The sequence below is a fragment of the Prosopis cineraria genome, unplaced genomic scaffold (assembly GCF_029017545.1).
Source record: "Prosopis cineraria cultivar Desert tree isolate PC_DT_omini unplaced genomic scaffold, ASM2901754v1 PC1, whole genome shotgun sequence".
NCBI classification, from domain to species: Eukaryota; Viridiplantae; Streptophyta; class Magnoliopsida; order Fabales; family Fabaceae; genus Prosopis; species Prosopis cineraria.
This window is the reverse complement of record NW_026555332.1, coordinates 4,444,220-4,461,721: the sequence shown is the minus strand read 5'-3', so window position 1 is coordinate 4,461,721 and position 17,502 is coordinate 4,444,220. Positions and strand designations below refer to the sequence as shown.

At 36.2% G+C, this 17,502-nt stretch overlaps 2 protein-coding genes across 2 annotated transcripts; one reads left to right on the top strand and one right to left on the bottom strand.

Moving 5' to 3' along the window:
- Positions 1-244: 244 nt before the first annotated feature.
- LOC129316366 (uncharacterized) lies at positions 245-8,234 on the bottom strand. Its single transcript, XM_054960755.1, is given in 10 exon segments — positions 245-939; positions 1,998-2,212; positions 2,215-4,396; positions 4,492-4,566; positions 4,656-4,847; positions 4,987-5,238; positions 5,316-5,844; positions 6,439-6,646; positions 7,584-7,711; positions 7,870-8,234. Coding segments are annotated over 10 exon segments (4,248 nt in total). The 5' UTR covers positions 8,043-8,234; the 3' UTR covers positions 245-645.
- Positions 8,235-9,739: 1,505 nt separating this feature from the next.
- LOC129295275 (diaminopimelate decarboxylase 1, chloroplastic-like) lies at positions 9,740-16,603 on the top strand. The gene is given in 10 exon segments (XM_054933776.1): positions 9,740-10,045; positions 10,920-11,481; positions 11,710-11,884; positions 12,887-13,036; positions 13,365-13,526; positions 14,167-14,352; positions 15,860-15,928; positions 15,930-15,981; positions 16,072-16,163; positions 16,441-16,603. Coding segments are annotated over 9 exon segments (1,458 nt in total). The 5' UTR covers positions 9,740-10,045; positions 10,920-10,990; the 3' UTR covers positions 16,522-16,603.
- Positions 16,604-17,502: the final 899 nt, after the last annotated feature.

Here is a 17,502-nt window from a genome sequence, read left to right as displayed (position 1 = left end):
AACTTTTAATATTCAATAACTGCTATTGATATACCATCTCTGTTGTCTGGGTGTTCACTGTGCTCATCTGAAAGTCCATTTTGACAAATATATATATATCCAGACATAAATAAACTTTGGACAGGACAAATTTTACCAAACTAAAAACCAAACACACAATTAAACATCTAGAGTTCTAAACTCCACCTGCAGCCACTATCTCCAACTAAGCTGAGAAAGGCCTCGAAAAGGAAGGGTCCAAGGATTACTTTTCACTTTCAATCTACTTCCGAATTTGCTTACTAACGAAGAAAGTGATTAAATAAATCAGTCAGTTGAATAATCACCCTTGTGATTAATAAAATAATAATGACATTTACCATGCCGACAACAGGACCCGGAAAAGGGGAGCAAAAATATTTACAGCTAAAATTTCGTAGTGCAACTCCCAGCCAACATAACTACATTTTTCAGGTCTAACACAAGCACAGAGCAGCCTCTTCAGGGAAGAGGACTAGAAGAAGAATCCTTTTCTACAAAAGGAGATTCAGGTAAAATTAGCCCCAACATAAATATCAGATCATGGAAATCAAGTGGATGGGCAGAACAATTCTTTGGTCGGATGAAGCAAACAACATAAAGACTCAAGTCAAAACGATTTTCACATTATGATATCCACAAATTGTACATTGCATGTAGCTGGGCCATGTCATTTTCCTTCAGAGACATCTTGTAGAGTTCCCTGATCTTTCCGACATCTCCAGATTTGTTAGACGTTGAAGATGGCTGAGACTTGTTTGTACCTGATGAAAGTGTCGCGGCCAACATTTTCTTCAGAAGCATCTGCAACTGCCTCCAATATTTTGCTTCACATTCCGGATCGCTGGCACTGTAAGTGTCAGCATTTGTATCAGAAACATGACGCCCTTCAAGCATATGAGCCAAAGCAGATTCCAGCATCTGTAACAAAATTCATAAGCACCATCAATGAGTACATGACTGAAACAGACCACACAGTGGAAGCAGAAAAACAAAATTAGGGAATCTTGATAACCTTCCCTTTGTTTGGAGAGACTTTCTCTTCGACAATTTCCCAGATTAGAACTTCAAAATATAAAGAAAAAGAACTTCATAATTTTTGTAAAGTGATGGAAACTTGATAGCATGAGATACCAAGTCCCATATTGAGTAGTATGAGATGTTCAATGATGGAATATTTAAGTAGGTTGGTTCTCCCACCTCAACAGCTAACTTTTGAGATAGAATTCCCTATCCCACTCAAGTCCCATCAGAAGGACAGAGTTAAAAATACTTCATTATCTCCTACCCTTCTTTTCTCCTTAATTATATTTCATTCAAACAGTGCCCCTTAAGGAAATAATGCCCTTAAGAGCATTCAAAATGATTCAGTATCTAGACAAATACTAGAAACAAAAAGCAGACAATCGGTTTCCTTTGCAAGAGGATCTGGCAGAGAAGTTAAGGACATTTACCTTGAATTAAGATAATTAAACTCTCCCCCATATATTATCTAATTTAAGGTTTCTAAATACATGACTTTAACTCGTGTCTTTCAGAAAAGAAAAACAAATGAAACAAGTCATCCCATGAACACCTCTCTTTAAATATGACACCAAACGTAGCAAGTCAGTTGTTCTTTCCACATGTTTGTGTATGGGAACTATCAGGATATGAAAACATTTCCACCTATACGGATGCCTGAATTCTGTGTCTCCCTGTTCGCCTGTTCCTATTTTTAAACTTGCATAAGCCCTTTTGCTTCTTACCTTTTTGGCTTGGCAATAGTTTCTTACCTCAAAAACTTGAATATCATAATCTTAATTACAAACAGGACCCCGGCCACGTGCATTACTTGTTGAGGAACCATAACTAGTACAAGTACTAGATGTTAGATATATTTATACACACAATGATTAGTTAAATCATCTCTGCAAGATTTTTTATTGAGTAAATCATAACCAGAAGGAAGAAAACATGGTAGAAGTTCAGGAAAATACCGCATAGGAGTGCAAATGGCTTGAAACACTAAACAAAAGAGCTGATCTCTCAATAAGAATAGTCAGATACATGGAAGGATGTGTTTTTGCTCCATAAAAGTCCATAGCCTTTTGCCAGTTCCTCTCGGCCAGGGATGCATATTGCTTGACTCGCTGCAAAATCCTGCCTTCCCCTTTAGACAAGCTTCCTTTCTTACTACCTGAATCCATAAACTTAGACAACAATTTCTCTGATAGCAAGCCAACTGGAAGTAAGCATATGCAGCTTCCTGTTTACGTCGTTCACCTAGAGACTCATACACAGATAATGCTTCCCTAATGGCCTCATTAGCTGAAAGCTCATGCTTTCTCAGTTCCTTTTTCACTTTTCTGTCATGGACATTGGTGCAGCTTACAAATGTATCTTCAAAGCATCCATTTTCATACACTTCAGCAGTACTATCTTCTCTCGCCAAAAGCATGCCAAGTCGCAGATAAGTGTGAGCAAACTGTGTATGTACCTCATTCATTAAGTTGATTGTAACAGAATCATCATCTTCAGCGATGGTACTCAATTCTGACCTTGCAGCTGCATAATATCTAAGAGATTCTCTATATTCCAGTTTTGCAGTCTCTAATGCTTGATTGTATGCATTATGGAAGATGGAATGTAGTTTAAGATTTTCGATTTTTGATACCATCTCCTCAGCCAAAGCCCGTCTGCCATGGCCCAAATTTAAATATATCAATATAATATTGGTGTGGTCTGAAACTTCTCTGAATGCATTTATAGCATCTGTAAATGCCCGTTCAGCTTCGCTCAACTCTTTCTTTTCAAGCCTGATTCGACCCAATTCATTGCAAACCCACCCTACCTTTTTAACTACAGAATGTAGTTCAGACAAACCAGATGGAAGTTTAACCAATGACTTTCTAGCTTCCTCATAGCATTTTAGAGCAGCTGATAGGTTGTGTTCCACTTCTCCAATTTGAGGACCATCTAGGTACTCAAATATTCCACCATATTTTACTTCTGATGTTCCCTTTGAATTAAATTCAGTTTGAGAGACAACACTAGAACAAGTTTCATGCAGCTCTGACTCTTTTGTATCATCTATGTTATTATGCATACACTCTTCCTCTGCATCTTTTGGAGCCAAGTATGTGACGGTTTTAGTATATGACCTTTTACTATGCTTTCTACCATAAGAAATAGCATTCATATCTGCTCCACTGCTGCTAGCACTACTTCCACTGCTTGCTCTATCACTCTGGCAACTGCAATTTATCAGGGAACACGAGCTACAGTTCTGGCTCAACTGGGTTAATTTACTCTTCAGCCTTTTAACTTCCTTCACAACCTCAGATGGCATTCTCAATTCTCTGGTCGTAGGTTTTCTCAATTCTTTTATTGATTCTTTACTTTTAATTTTATGGAACTCAACATATACATCCCCAACTAGAGCCCATGCCTTGGCCCAAAATAGGCAAGTAGAAGACATCCTCTCAATAGCAAGATACCCATTACCAGAGATGCAAGTCTCATCTTGTATGTTGCTATCTAGCAATGCAGTCTTATCATTTCTATTGGAGAATTTTCTCCGTAAGGAAGAATTACTAACCATTGAGGAAATGAATGTTGTGTTTTCAAGATGCCGAGGCATTGATCCATATACAGAACATGCTAACTCTATAACCTTCAAAGCTTGATGCAGTTGGCCATCCTCTATATAAGCTTCTGCAAGTGCCAAATAAGATTCGCCAAGCAGAAGAACTAGCTTCCAAAGCTTATGGTCTAATTTGGATGTTGGAAGCCATTCCCGAATGTCACAAACTTCAATACAGTCAGTATCTCCACATGCACAAACAGACACATTAAATGATGATGGTTGCCTATTATGATTTTCACTAAAATGATCGATTTCCTGCGATTCATTGCTTTGAAGCTGCCGCATCCATCTAAGAGATTTAATGGCTTGTGAAACATGGTGCACTGCAGCTAATTTAGATGAGACAGGATCAGCTACTGTCTGGACCACAGGCATGGGAACTGGACAAACTTCACGTGAAGAAAAGCTCTCATCACCAGCAGAGTTTAGGAGAGCCACTCCTTGAGTGCTCAATTCCATGTCACCAGCTGCCAATAATTCCCCCATATTTGTACCAGGCATCATCTTGGCAGTCGAATCTGATTCCAAGCACTCAAGTATTTGTCCTTGTTCACATGATTCATCATGAGATAATACCTCCTCATGGACAACTGATTCAGAAGTTCCGTTTTCAGCATCAAAGGATGACTCTTCTGCTTCAGTAACAATTAGATCACATTCTAAAGCTAGGGATTCAGAAGTTAAATTCAGTTCATCATCATAATTTAAAATCAGCCTGGCAAATTGTTCGTGAGCAATTGCACGTACTGCCTGTCCAGCAGAACACCAAATAGCAATGCTATCATTTTCAAGATATTAAAAAATTAAAGGGAAAAAAGAAAAATATTATCTTCCAAAAAAGATACCAGATGGTCTGAGTCATCAAGAAAATCCAAACATTTTCTGAAAAAATTCACACACCTAGCCCTATTCTTAGCAGCCTGTAGCAAAAGCAACAATAATTAGCAACCAGCCAATTCAAATACAAAAAAGCACAATTAGCCCAAAGACAAGTTTGACTGTTTCACACCATTGAAAGTGAAAGCCGATGAGCAATCCGATAGAGAAGAGTTCCCAATGAATATACAGCATCACTCCTATCTCTACTGATTAAAGCAGGCAAGGAGCTTGAACTATCATGACAACCATTAGAAGAATGGCTTTTAGGAATAACAGAAAGATCAAAAAGCTGTATGTCATCTTCACCTGCACCTTTATAAAGCTGCAAAACTAAGTCAGGCTTGCTAGCAATTTTAAGCAAAACAAAATTTAAGAGTTTGCACATAGTAACCAAAAAAGAAATAAAAGAAATTGTGAAAAATAATAACAAATAAAAGGCAAGAAAGATACAGTAAAAGTACCCAGTAAGTTCCAGGATCCTGTTTGCAATTATCTTGAAGGAATCTCAAAACAGAAAGACCATTTTGCTGGACAACATAAGGATGAAATGCAGGTGTCCCATCATCAGATATCCCTTTCAATAGAAATATGTCATCTGTTTTCAGAAGTTCATATCCTTGAACAACACCATTATGATGATAACAGATAGCCATCTCAGGTGCACTTGCCATGATATTGTCAAGCCACGCTTCTAGCCATGTCAGTGGCGTTACCTATCAAGTTAAGAAAGCACAATAAATAATTCACAAATCATAAATTAGGATGCAAGATTTTAGAGGAATGCACGGACCTGGTGGGTAACATCCCATAGATGCAAGCTCACAGCAACATACTTTTCGTTGCTGAACAAAAGCAAGTCACTACCTAGTAGCATACGGAAATTATGAAACTGCCAGAACAAAACCCTCAGAAAATTGTCACTGCCAACTTTTCTTTGTTTCTCAGACTCTTGCATGAAGGATCTAGGTTTTTCACCAACTTGTGATGCCACCTTATTGACTGGATTATGATTCCTATTTCTTCTATTCTTGCCTCCCCACAAAATACTCTCCTGCTTAACCTCTGAGTACTCAGCAAAACTATTGTATCCTTCAGCTCGAACAACATCATCATGCTGTTTCACAATGTGAGGAGTATTTCCTCCAGGAAGAACAGAATTATTTGACTTCTCTTCTGATGAAACATGATGGCTTGGAGGGCAATCACAAGCCTCCATTCTGACCGAGTGCATAGCAAAATTCAAGAATAACGATTGATCAGCACATTTTGACTGATTGTTATGCCTTCTAATCAACTTTTCTCCCTCTTCAATATCAGGGCTGCACTTCAAATGATATTTTGTCACATGAAATAAATTTGGGGGCTAGCATTATAAGAAAAAGGTCAGTTAAAAAATAAAAAACAGTCAGTACAGCCATGAACTTCAGAGGTAAAAAGGATTCAATCCGGGAAAATGCTGGCAGGTTAGTACTCTTAGTTAAACAAAACAATAATAAGTTGAAGTTCTTTTTAATTTCTGAATGAATGACTCTTTATAAGATGATTATACATAACATATTAGTCAACTAAAATAAATTAAGTTTTCCAGACATAGCTTTTTCTCGTTGAAATAAGTAAGTCCCTAATTATCTACAAGACAACAGCTATCCTTTTTCTTCTGAGCATAAAGTAGAACTTTGATGTATTTTGCTTCAAGGAAAGGTGAAAGGAGGGAATGCTCACATTTCAAATTGAAATTGTCGTGTTTCTAAGATTTGAGTGACCATTGTAATCATAAATAAATGATGGTAACGATGATGATATTTTTACCAAGGACCAAAAAGACATTTCTCAACAGCCAAAAAAAAATGATCTATTGGAGGCATTGAAATCAAAACAAAAGATCACCAGCAGTTAAGAATAAATATACACACCCAGTGTTTAAAACAAGGGTCTGACCAATGCGATGAACAGCAACTGATAATCGAGCCTTTGAATAAGGCATTTTAAAAATCTGCTTCAGAATGTCTGCAGGAGCAATCACATCAATTTCATCTCCGTACTCTGCCAAACCAGATACTGCAAGTGCCTCGCATTTTCTGGTAAGATTAGATGCAACAGCAGCACCATCCCAAGGTAAATCTGTTACACGACACATGTCAAAAGCATCAGCAATATGCATGTGAATAACCAAAGGTTTTTTGCACTTCGAATAATTCTAGTGGTAGATGATATTAACTTTACAGAACATCCAAAAGCATTGGCTTGTCTCCTCAAGTAACATAGCTGTAAGATGTGTAAATCTGTCAGTACAACAGATTGCTTGAGTGTTCAAGTTTATTTATGGCATGAAACAACTCAAAGCATGATCACACTCATAAAAAAATTTGACACCTTTCCTTAAAGTCCCAACCAGAGATACGAGGAAATCCAGAGGGCCAAGTTCAATGAACATAAAATGGGCAACTTTAAACAATTAATCCCACTCTTATCCTTTCTTCCTAAGAATTCATGCACAGAGCTACAAAGAAGAATAACATACCTTGAGATAACCAGGGACATTAATTAAATTATGGGAAAGAAATTTGTTTGAATTCGAGTCAACATAACACCTTGATCTCACTTGAGCTTAGCAGAAGGTTGTATAGTTGTGTCTAAGTTTTATACTCGTTTTCAAACAGGGTTTATTAGAATTCCTTTTGAACTATGGATTTCATCAGAACATAATCGTGAATGTGATGATACAAGTATAAGCTATAATACAGCCAGGTTGCTTTCTCTTGGGAAAGGCCTTTACAATTTCCATTCATGGGATTAGGGGACTTAATACAAGAGTAAATATAATCCAGAAAATCAGCATTTATTCTAGCCTGAAACCCACAAGACATAGAGTATCTTGTCGCATTGCACATCCATTGAACATATGCTAGTGATCTAATTTCACCTTACTCAATTACCCAGTGCATAGCCAATAGCTGTATTACTAAAAGAGCGACAATCACAAGCCAGAAGTGATCTTCTTGCGTTCAAACTGCTAAGTGTTTAGTAGATGAAAATTAGAACAGTGGGTCACAAGTACCTCCAGCGGACCTTGACTGCACAGCACCAACAGGAAGAACCTTTTCTGGGAAATGCGAAAGAAGTGGAGGCGTATTGAGATCAGTCTCAGTCGGAAGCATCCGGTACCGATACCGCGGGGCATTTACTCTGCGGGAAAAAAACAAACAATTTAAAAATGCAGCAAACCGCTTGCTTAATAAACTGGGTATCAAAATGACAATCACAATAATAGCAAGGCCAAATTTGAGTAATTAAACACTTCAAAATTACAAAATCAAAAACACAGTCACAGAGAGTGCGTGTACGTTTGGCGGTTCGGGAGAAGAGCGGAACCAAAAGCGTGGAAGGATTTGTCGGTGGGGACAGGGATTGAACCGCAAAGGAAACCGACGGGTTTGGGAGTGACGATTTCCAAAGTTCCGATGCACTGAAGCTCCCAAGAGGAGCTATCAGAGCTGGGGGAAGACGATGATGCCATGTGATTGTTGATGGCTTTCAGTTCAGGTGAATTGTAGTATGCAATTGCAGGGAGACAATGAGTCTGGACAACCAGCCTCCGACGATGAAGATGGGTGTTAATTTTTCCGATGTCAGCTTCCCTATAGAGGAGTACCGTGCGCCATCACGAATCTGGGTTTCTCTGTTTCTTCTATTCTGTTCCGGAATGTGGTTCGCGCCTTGTTGGAGTATTGAGCGGCCTCGACACGAACTCACGGGCCTAGACATAGTTAGAATAAAATAATAATAATAATAATAATAATAATAAGACTGGAATTTAATAAAGTAATAATAATAATTTTTAATGTTTGAACTTATTTAAAAAAAATCAAACTAAACCCAAACACAATTAAATTTAGTTCAAATCATCTAAATTAAAAAATTTATACTTTAAAAATATAATAAATATTAATTATTTTTTAAATTATTTTATATTAAAATGATATATATTTAAGTGCACTATTACAATATTTTTAAAAAAATTAAAACATTTATATTATCATATTTTTATTATTTTTATTTTATAATATATCTTAAAATAATATTTAAAATATATTTTAATATTGACCTTTTATATTTTAAGACTCACATATTAATTTAAAAAATTGAATCTTATATATCATTTAAGAATTAAAAAATATATTTTATATTTTTGTAAAATAAAAATATTAATTTTAAAATAAAAATTTAATTTTATTTTAAAAATAAATATATGAATATTTGGGCCGTCCTAAACCGAACTTAGTCATTTAATTTTTTAAGAGTTTAGACTTATTTGAGTGAAATTTATTTGAGTTCAATTCCCACCAATTGCTGGCTCTAAATTTAAGAGAGGCCTTATCATAAGGATCTCTGTTTTTTTTTTATAAAACAAAAAAAAAACTGGATGTTTGTTTATTAATTTGTTCATAAGGGATAAATTGTCCATAAAAAAGTGAGAGACAAAAATGTGGGTTAAGCGTCAAGAATTGAATCAATGACTTTGCACTGAAAAAATGATTTATTCTACTGCAAGGTTTAAAAAAAAAACAACTAGTATGCTCGTGTTTTGAACGATCAACCATTCTAGATATATTGATTGATAAATGTTGTTGTTAGGGAAAAACAACAATGAATCCACATACATTGATTAAGTTTTGCTCTTAGTTCTTAATTTCTTATAATTTTATTTAATTCTTTTCAATTTATTTAATCTAATCTATCTATAATGTTAGTTTCTATAATTTTATTTTACTGACAAGATCAATTTAATTTTTCTAACTAAAAATTAATTCAATTTGAAAGCAAAAAGAAACAAATCCTTAATTTATCAATATTATCCACAATAAAAATATATAAAATGTATAGAAATTATATATTATTTATAAATAATTAATAATAGGATTTATTTATAAAATTAAGATAACATAGAAGAAATATTTTACAAAGCCTCACCTTTTCTTTTTTTTTTTTTTTTTGAATAACATGAGTAACATTTTCAGTTTTCATTCAGGAAAAAAAAAAAAACGCAGTACAACAGTGCAGTGGGGCGTAAGAAACACTAACAAAGAAGGGCCAATGGGACTTACGCAGGAGATAAGCCCAAGGTCCAAATGAAGGCCCAAAGTCCAAACAAAGTACGTTGCTACAATGCCATCAGCTATTTCATGTTTATTAACTTCACATTGTTGACTTGGACTGAAGTCCCCAACTCCAACCCGGCGAACCCTCTCCCGTCTTCTTCACACGCTGTAAGCTCACTCTGCTGTTTCACTGCCCTGCAGCCGTAACTTTTAAATGAAGCGGTCGGCCTAGCCGCCCCTACATTCCTCAACTCATCGTTTCCGTCACCTTCAGTCCTCGTGATAGTAAAGCGAATCACCGTTTCCTTCTGTTTTCATTCTCGTTCGAGGTCGCCGCTCTGCTTCTTCTCCTTCTTCGTGCTTCGACGCAGCGCGCAGCCCCACCGAGTCCGTGACCATCATCGTTCTAGGTTCCTCGAAGGTAAGAATGGCGTAACCATTCTTCAGTTCTGGATTGTGGATAATTTGTTCTTGTGTGCGATTTTGTGATGCTGACTTCAGTTGTGGTTTTTTGTGGGGCTAGGATGTAGTTTCAGTTGGGTTTTGTTTTTTATGTGCGATTTTGGGATGTTGCTATGATGCAGTACTGGAAATTTAATATATTTTTTTCATGATTCTGGGTGGTTTTTGTTGTCTTTTGATTATTTGGAACTTGAATTTGCGTACATGATTAAAAAAAAAAATTAGTAAAATCTAAAAGCCATTGTTCGTGGGGGCGTGCTTTCATATCTTAGCTTTACTGCACAAGACCTCGAACTGTTCTTAAGGTATGTAATATCATCTCTGATTTATTGGAAAGAGGATGTGTTGCAAATTGCAAATGAAGGCATTGCTCTTCCTGAACCTAAACCAGAAGGTTTAAAAAACGTGAAATTAATTGGCGGTGTTCGCATTATGGTTGGTCAATGACTTATGTGTTGGTCTTGGTTGACACTTGAGAGTCGGCAGAAAAAAGGGGGGCTTTTGATAGCTCTATTAGTATTGCTTTACTTGGAAAAAGTTGGAATTATACTTTGACCTACTATCTTCAATTCAACTGTGGCATCCAATTGTGAAGTTATCTTGCGACTGAAGTTGAATGACTTTACCGGAGTTGTCTATTGCTAGCTACACCCCTGCCACTAAATGTTGGATGTTAAATCTCTGACTTTTATTCAGTGCAACAGTACCTAATTGACTGGTTAGTGGACTCTAGTGATAAGTAAAATTGGTGAGAAATACCTGAAAGGGAATGTTAATGTTTTGCATATTCTGGAACAGTAGCAATTGCTAAGATTGTTACTTGTTTTTTTCAGGAAATCAATTGAGGTTACCCATAGCAGCATCAAATCTTTTGCCTTGGTAACAGGGATTTGCTACTACGGTCATGGCAGCCACACACCTTTTCTCTTTTTCTCCTTCACTTCCTAAAGCTCGAACCTACCCTTTAAATCATAACCGTTTTACCCAAAACCCAACTCTATCCCTCAAACCTACTGCGCGATCATGTCTTCTTAGAGCAGTTCTATCCCAGAATACTGATAAAACTTCATTACAGGACCCTAAGACGACTAAGTTTCAGCATTGTTTCACCAAGTCTGAAGATGGATATTTATATTGTGAGGGGCTTAAAGTGCAGGAAGTTATGGAATCTGTTGAGAGAAGGCCTTTCTACTTATACAGTAAACCTCAAATTACTAGAAATGTTGAAGCCTATAAGTCAGCTTTGGAAGGCTTGAGGTCTGTTATTGGTTATGCTATCAAGGCCAACAATAATTTGAAGATTCTGGAACATGTAAGGCATTTGGGTTGTGGAGCAGTGCTTGTTAGCGGAAATGAGCTTAGGCTAGCTCTTCGTGCAGGGTTTGATCCCACAAGGTTAGATTACACTGTGCCCATGAATGCGTGCATGCATATGTTAATCTATTTGTGCTTCTTTAAAATCCTCGTGTTGCCAGCTATCTGTTTGAGAATGCCATCTCAGCTTTGTTGACTAAGGAAGTATATCATTTGGTATTCTTCAGTTATTGACGATTTTTTCATTATAGTTTATCTTCTGTATGTGTGGTACTTAATCTGATTCTTGCTTTATTTATGGATGAATAGGTGTGTCTTTAACGGGAATGGAAAAATCCTAGAGGATTTGGTCTTGGCTGCCCAAGAAGGTGTTTTTATCAATATTGATAGTGAATTTGACCTGGAAAACATTGTAGCAGCTGCAAGAATTGCTGGTAAAATGATTAATGTCTTGCTTAGGATTAATCCTGATGTGGATCCACAGGTATATTATGAGTGATGAAGAATTCCTCCAGCTGCCTATAGTTTGTTAAACTTTGATTGGTAACATGTTAATTTCGTCTCAAAGTATTGCTAATAGATGCATGACTGAGGTGAAATCATACACGAAGAAGGATTACTTGAAATTCCATAAAATGTTAGCTTTCAATAGATGCGGTATTCTGGCTGTTGGGATTCAAGTTATATGTAAGAATGTCCTGCATGATCATTGATAAGAGTGAAATAGATTCTGTGTTTAGTAGGATATAGGAACTGAAAGTTTGTTAAACTTTTACTGATAACTTGTTCATGTATCACTAATAGATACGCAGCTGAATTGAAAATATATGCAAAAGAAGGCTTCCGAAACTCTATAAATGTGGGACTTGCTTTCAATAGATATTGTTGACTATCAGGATTCTTGAATTCTAAGGTTATCCTGCATAGTAGTTGATGTGACGGAAATACATTAAGTCAAGTAGGAACTTGGAACTGAAAGTTGTTATTTATAGTCTCATCTATTTGAGTTCTTGTTGGTGTATTATTATTATTATTATTATTTTTTAAAAATAAACTTCTTGTTGTATTAATAATAACACTTGACTGAAAGCTCATTACTTTGTTTTTATTTTCAACAATGTAAAGTATCCTAGGACTACATTTGTCATGATATTGATAGCTAATTTTCTCCTATGATTTCTTACTCTCACACATTGTCATGAATATATAACTTGAAACATTTGTGACTTTGTAAAGTCCAGTAATCCTCTGATTTATTAATTATGGACGCTCTCCTATGTATTGCTATTTCTGTTTTTCTTTCCCTTTTATTTTTTTAACCACAACTGTTTCACACCTGAATGTTGTGTGTGCAAGACCACTGTTCGACCAACTTTCTTTTCTTTTCTACACCTCTACATTTGCAGCCTTTGTTTGCATATGCAAATTAAGTTTCTAAATTATGGTGAACTCTTGCAATAAAAAATTATCTGTTGTCATTTTTAAGGTCCATCCTTATGTTGCCACTGGGAACAAAAACTCCAAATTTGGCATTAGAAATGAGAAGCTTCAGTGGTTTTTGGATGCTGTGAAGGAACACCCTAATGAGTTAAAACTTGTAGGGGCCCACTGTCATCTTGGCTCAACAATTACCAAGGTATATCTGCAATACTTCTATATGTTTCTTTGTCATCCCCCTGCTCCACCTTAAATTATAAGAAGATAATCTGGACTAAACAACTCAACAAGAACAGGCCTTGTTACACTAAGAAATATAGATTAAACATTACAGATAATTTCTTAGTCGTTATTATTTAAGCTTTGTATTCAATTTTTCTGTTTTTTTGTTATCAGGATGTTTTTTACCATAATTTTCTTGAGTAACCTTGGCATTTAAGTTTTATTGCCGGACAACTTTGTTGCTTCTCAATCTTAGTCTAAATATAATTATTGAAGTCAACATTGTGCCTTTTTCCCTGTCTCAGGTGGACATTTTCAGGGACGCTGCTGTTATCATGGTCAACTACATTGACCAAATTCGAGCTCAAGGTTTTGAAGTTAATTATTTAAATATTGGTGGTGGACTTGGGATAGATTATTATCATTCTGATGCTGTCCTTCCTACACCCAGAGATCTCATTGATACTGTGAGGACTCAACATTGACATCTCTCCTTATCTGCCTATATCTAGCATGATTAAATAAGCCGCTTCTAACAAATAAGGAATGGCTAGTAATTGACAAATTGGAAGAATTGATTTTGCAATGCACATACTTAAGTTGCAGCATCCTATATGCTCTGACATATAGGGATTAGGGATGTGTATTTAATTTGCACTTAAGAACTATTTTTTATGCTTATATTATTGCAACAATTTACTGAAAATGGAATTTTGAATTTTGAGGGACATGACCAACTTCATCTCCTGAAGCCTTGTATGTATGCTTTCCTGATGAATGGGATGAATGGGAGAGTCCTATAGATATATCTGGATCTTAAGTGCATTCTTGTTTGTAATCATCCATTGCATTGCTCCTGATCTTCATGCATGCAGTGATGAACTTGAGTGATTTTAAATTACAATGTGGAAGAGAATCTGTTACTGCTTAACTTTTCCAATTAATGCATAATATGACAACCCTCCCATGAAATCTGGTATTTTTGCTGCTGACATGGTAACACTAGTTAAATGCTTTCTGATAAGTGAAATAGTGTTTTTTTGTCCCAATTGCGTATTTCAATTTTTTCCTGCTGATTCAATATTTCTGCACTAATCAATTGTATAGGTACGGGAGCTTGTCCTTTCGCGGGATCTTAATCTCATCATTGAACCAGGGAGATCACTCATAGCAAACACTTGTTGCTTAGTCAACAGGGTGACAGGGGTCAAAACTAATGGATCTAAAAATTTCATTGTGATTGATGGAAGCATGGCTGAACTTATACGTCCTAGTCTATATGATGCCTACCAGGTAGTTATTCAAGTCCTCTCGTGATTTATCATCAAATGCATTGATTCTGATGTGGGTGTATGGTTTGTAGCTTCTTTCCTCATTAGATCTTTTGGGGCAATGGCTCCTTCTTCTCCAATTTATGAAGGGCTAGTGAAAGAATGTTAATATGGGTAAATGCACTTTTAGCTTGGATGGTTGCCACAATTGGTTTCTCGTTGATTCCCCATACAACGATCCTTGTTTGTGTTGTTGCCCTAAAGATGGCATTCTAAAACAAAATGATTGACTGTGCCATGGCCTTTCACCCAAGGCTAAGTTCATACAATTCTATATCATCAAGATATTGTAGATTGCCCTTTGTGGTGGACCCCACCTATTAAGCGTCTTGGTCATCCATTTTTATTTTCTGCCATTCAAATGTCACTTAGGTTGCGCTTGGATGGGTGAATTTGGGTTGAGAATTTAGATTTGAAATCTCATTTAAAAACTCACATTTGAAATTTTTGGATTCTAAATTATTTGTTTGGATGATATAAAAAATTTTACATTATAATGTTAAATTCTTTGTTTGGATTTTAAGTAAAATTTCAAATTTCAAATTCTTTGTTTGAATTTAAAAGCAACTCAAACAATATCAGTGATTTGGTCTTGGTCAAAATCAGCGGTCCGGATAGCCGACTTCTACCAGGACCAAACCATTGACGCCTATCAGGATCGAATGGCAAACTTCTATCGGGACCAAATTGTCAACATCAATTAGGGCTTGATTGTTAGCACAGCATCATTGGAGCCAAATAGGACAAGACTATAGCTACCCACCAGGGACAGCCACCTAAGACCGGGATTGGAAAGCCGAATCCCATGGTGACTGGGTTTTATGACTTCAATTGAGATTGGATTGGTGATCGAATCATCAATGCTAACCGAGATCGGATCGTCAACGGTCGCTTCTTGGTCAAGTTAGTTGGTCCAATCTTGGTCACAATGGGAGTCGGCCATCAGATCCCAGTCGCAAGTTGCTGTCTGATCTCAATCAATGTCGGTGGTCTTGTCCCGGTCAGTGCCGGCAATCTACTCGGTGGAAGTCGGTCGTCCAATCTCAATTGGTGTTAATGGTTTGGTTTCAATGGAAGTCAGCCATTCAGTCTCGATTGGTCATGGCAGCCTGGTCTCGGTTGGCGGTGGCAACAGTTCAATCCTGGTCGCCACCGACAATTTGGTTATGTTCGCCACCACCGACGAGCCAGTCAAATTACAAAAAAACTAAGGTAAGATTTGAAATAATAGGGATTTAGAAAGGATTTTCAAATTATAAAGAGATTGAAGTAGAACTTGGATTTAGATGAATTTCAAATTCATACATTTTTAATTTCTCAAGCAATGGGTTTAGCTCAAATCAAAATTCAAATTCTTATGCATCCAAACATAACATTGATGAATTCTGGCTTTTCTTTTCATACATTTGCTTCATCCAAACATAACATGGACGTCACTGCAGAATGGAATTTTCATTGTTTAAGTGCAGCATATAGAGCTGGTTTCCCCTGCTCCAGCAAATGCTGATACAGCAACTTTTGATGTGGTTGGCCCTGTTTTGTGAGTCTGCAGATTTCTTAGGAAAAGAAAGAGTACTTCCAACGCCGGCCAGGTAATTTTATGAATTGACATCATAACTAATTAGTTCAGCAATAATATTTTGCATAATCTGGGCAGCTGTATAAATTGCTTTCATTTTGTAGGGTGCTGGTTTAGTTGTTCATGATGCTGGTGCTTACTGCATGAGCATGGCATCAACCTACAATCTTAAGATGCGGCCTCCTGAGTATTGGGTATGGTTCTGTTTTATGTGTAAATTATAATTGTAAAATATATTTAAAATGAAAATTTAAGAGCTATTCTTTGCGGTTAATGCCAGCTTGACTAGTATTGCTGTGAAACTGGAACGTTGGATAAACTCTTGAGTTGTCTACAATGTTATTAGCTTTATGATTACACCCTTATAACCCAATTCATTCAAAAAATTGAAAACCTTTCCCCGAAAATCACAATTTACCCTAATAGATTATTTTGTCTACTGTGGGTAATATACTCTGCAAAATATTTTAGGTTGACGATGATGGAACAGTGGCCAAAATCAGACACGGAGAGACATTTGAAGATCATTTGCGGTTCTTTGAGGGCCTCTGAGTGGAGAATTCAATTTTAGTGGGTTACAAGGCTTGAATTTTGTTTGAAATGTATTATGAGATTGTTTCTTCGTTCGATACATTGGGGTCAAACTCTTGATGGTAGAAGCAGATTGTTCCTGTGTGGCTCTTGCTTTTTAATAAATTATCTAGCATTCAGATTTATTTAATATATCAGTAATATTAATTTAATTCTTTAGTCAACTAGAGAGGCTATCCTTTTATCCTGAAGATAAACTATCTATCCCTTGAACAGTTAATTGCAAGATCTTCCCTAGATGACTATGGCTTCCAAAGCTGGGCATGGGGAACACTTGCACTCCACAGTCTTGGTGCATGGCAAAACTTATAAATCTGGTGCTGGCTAAACTGAATTTGAACGGTCCATGATGCTCCTCGTTAGGATGAGCACTGAAATCCTACTTGATTTTCTGCATCTATTAAAATAAAAATTTATTAAAAATGTAAAAAATAATTTATATTAAATATGTATCATTTAGATTTAATCTAAACAGTTTAGATTGGTGGTCATTGAAGGCGGATTCAAAATCTCCTAGCAAAGTGAAGCTCTTTAGAGAGCCCTAGGAATTCATCCTTTGTAGTAAGCAAATTTACGACTCTCTCTCTCTCTCCAAGTGGATGTGGAGAAGAGAGATGCGCCATCCCCTTCTTCAGATTTGACACACTGCTGATTTTGGCAACTTGCCTAATCCATTTAGCGACATCACCTCCAATGTCACCCTCCATGATGGGCTTGAGAATCTCTACTATTTTTTCTTCTATTATTTTTTTTTCATTGTTCAAATTAAATTTATATTTTTAAAAAAATATCAAATCACTAACTTTAAAATAAATGATTTTAATACTAATCTAATATCTTCGTTTAATATCTAATACTAATAAATAATCTAAGTAATAAAGAATCTAAAATAAAATATTCTAATATAAATTTGAGACTGAGTTCTAGAAATTCAAAAATTCA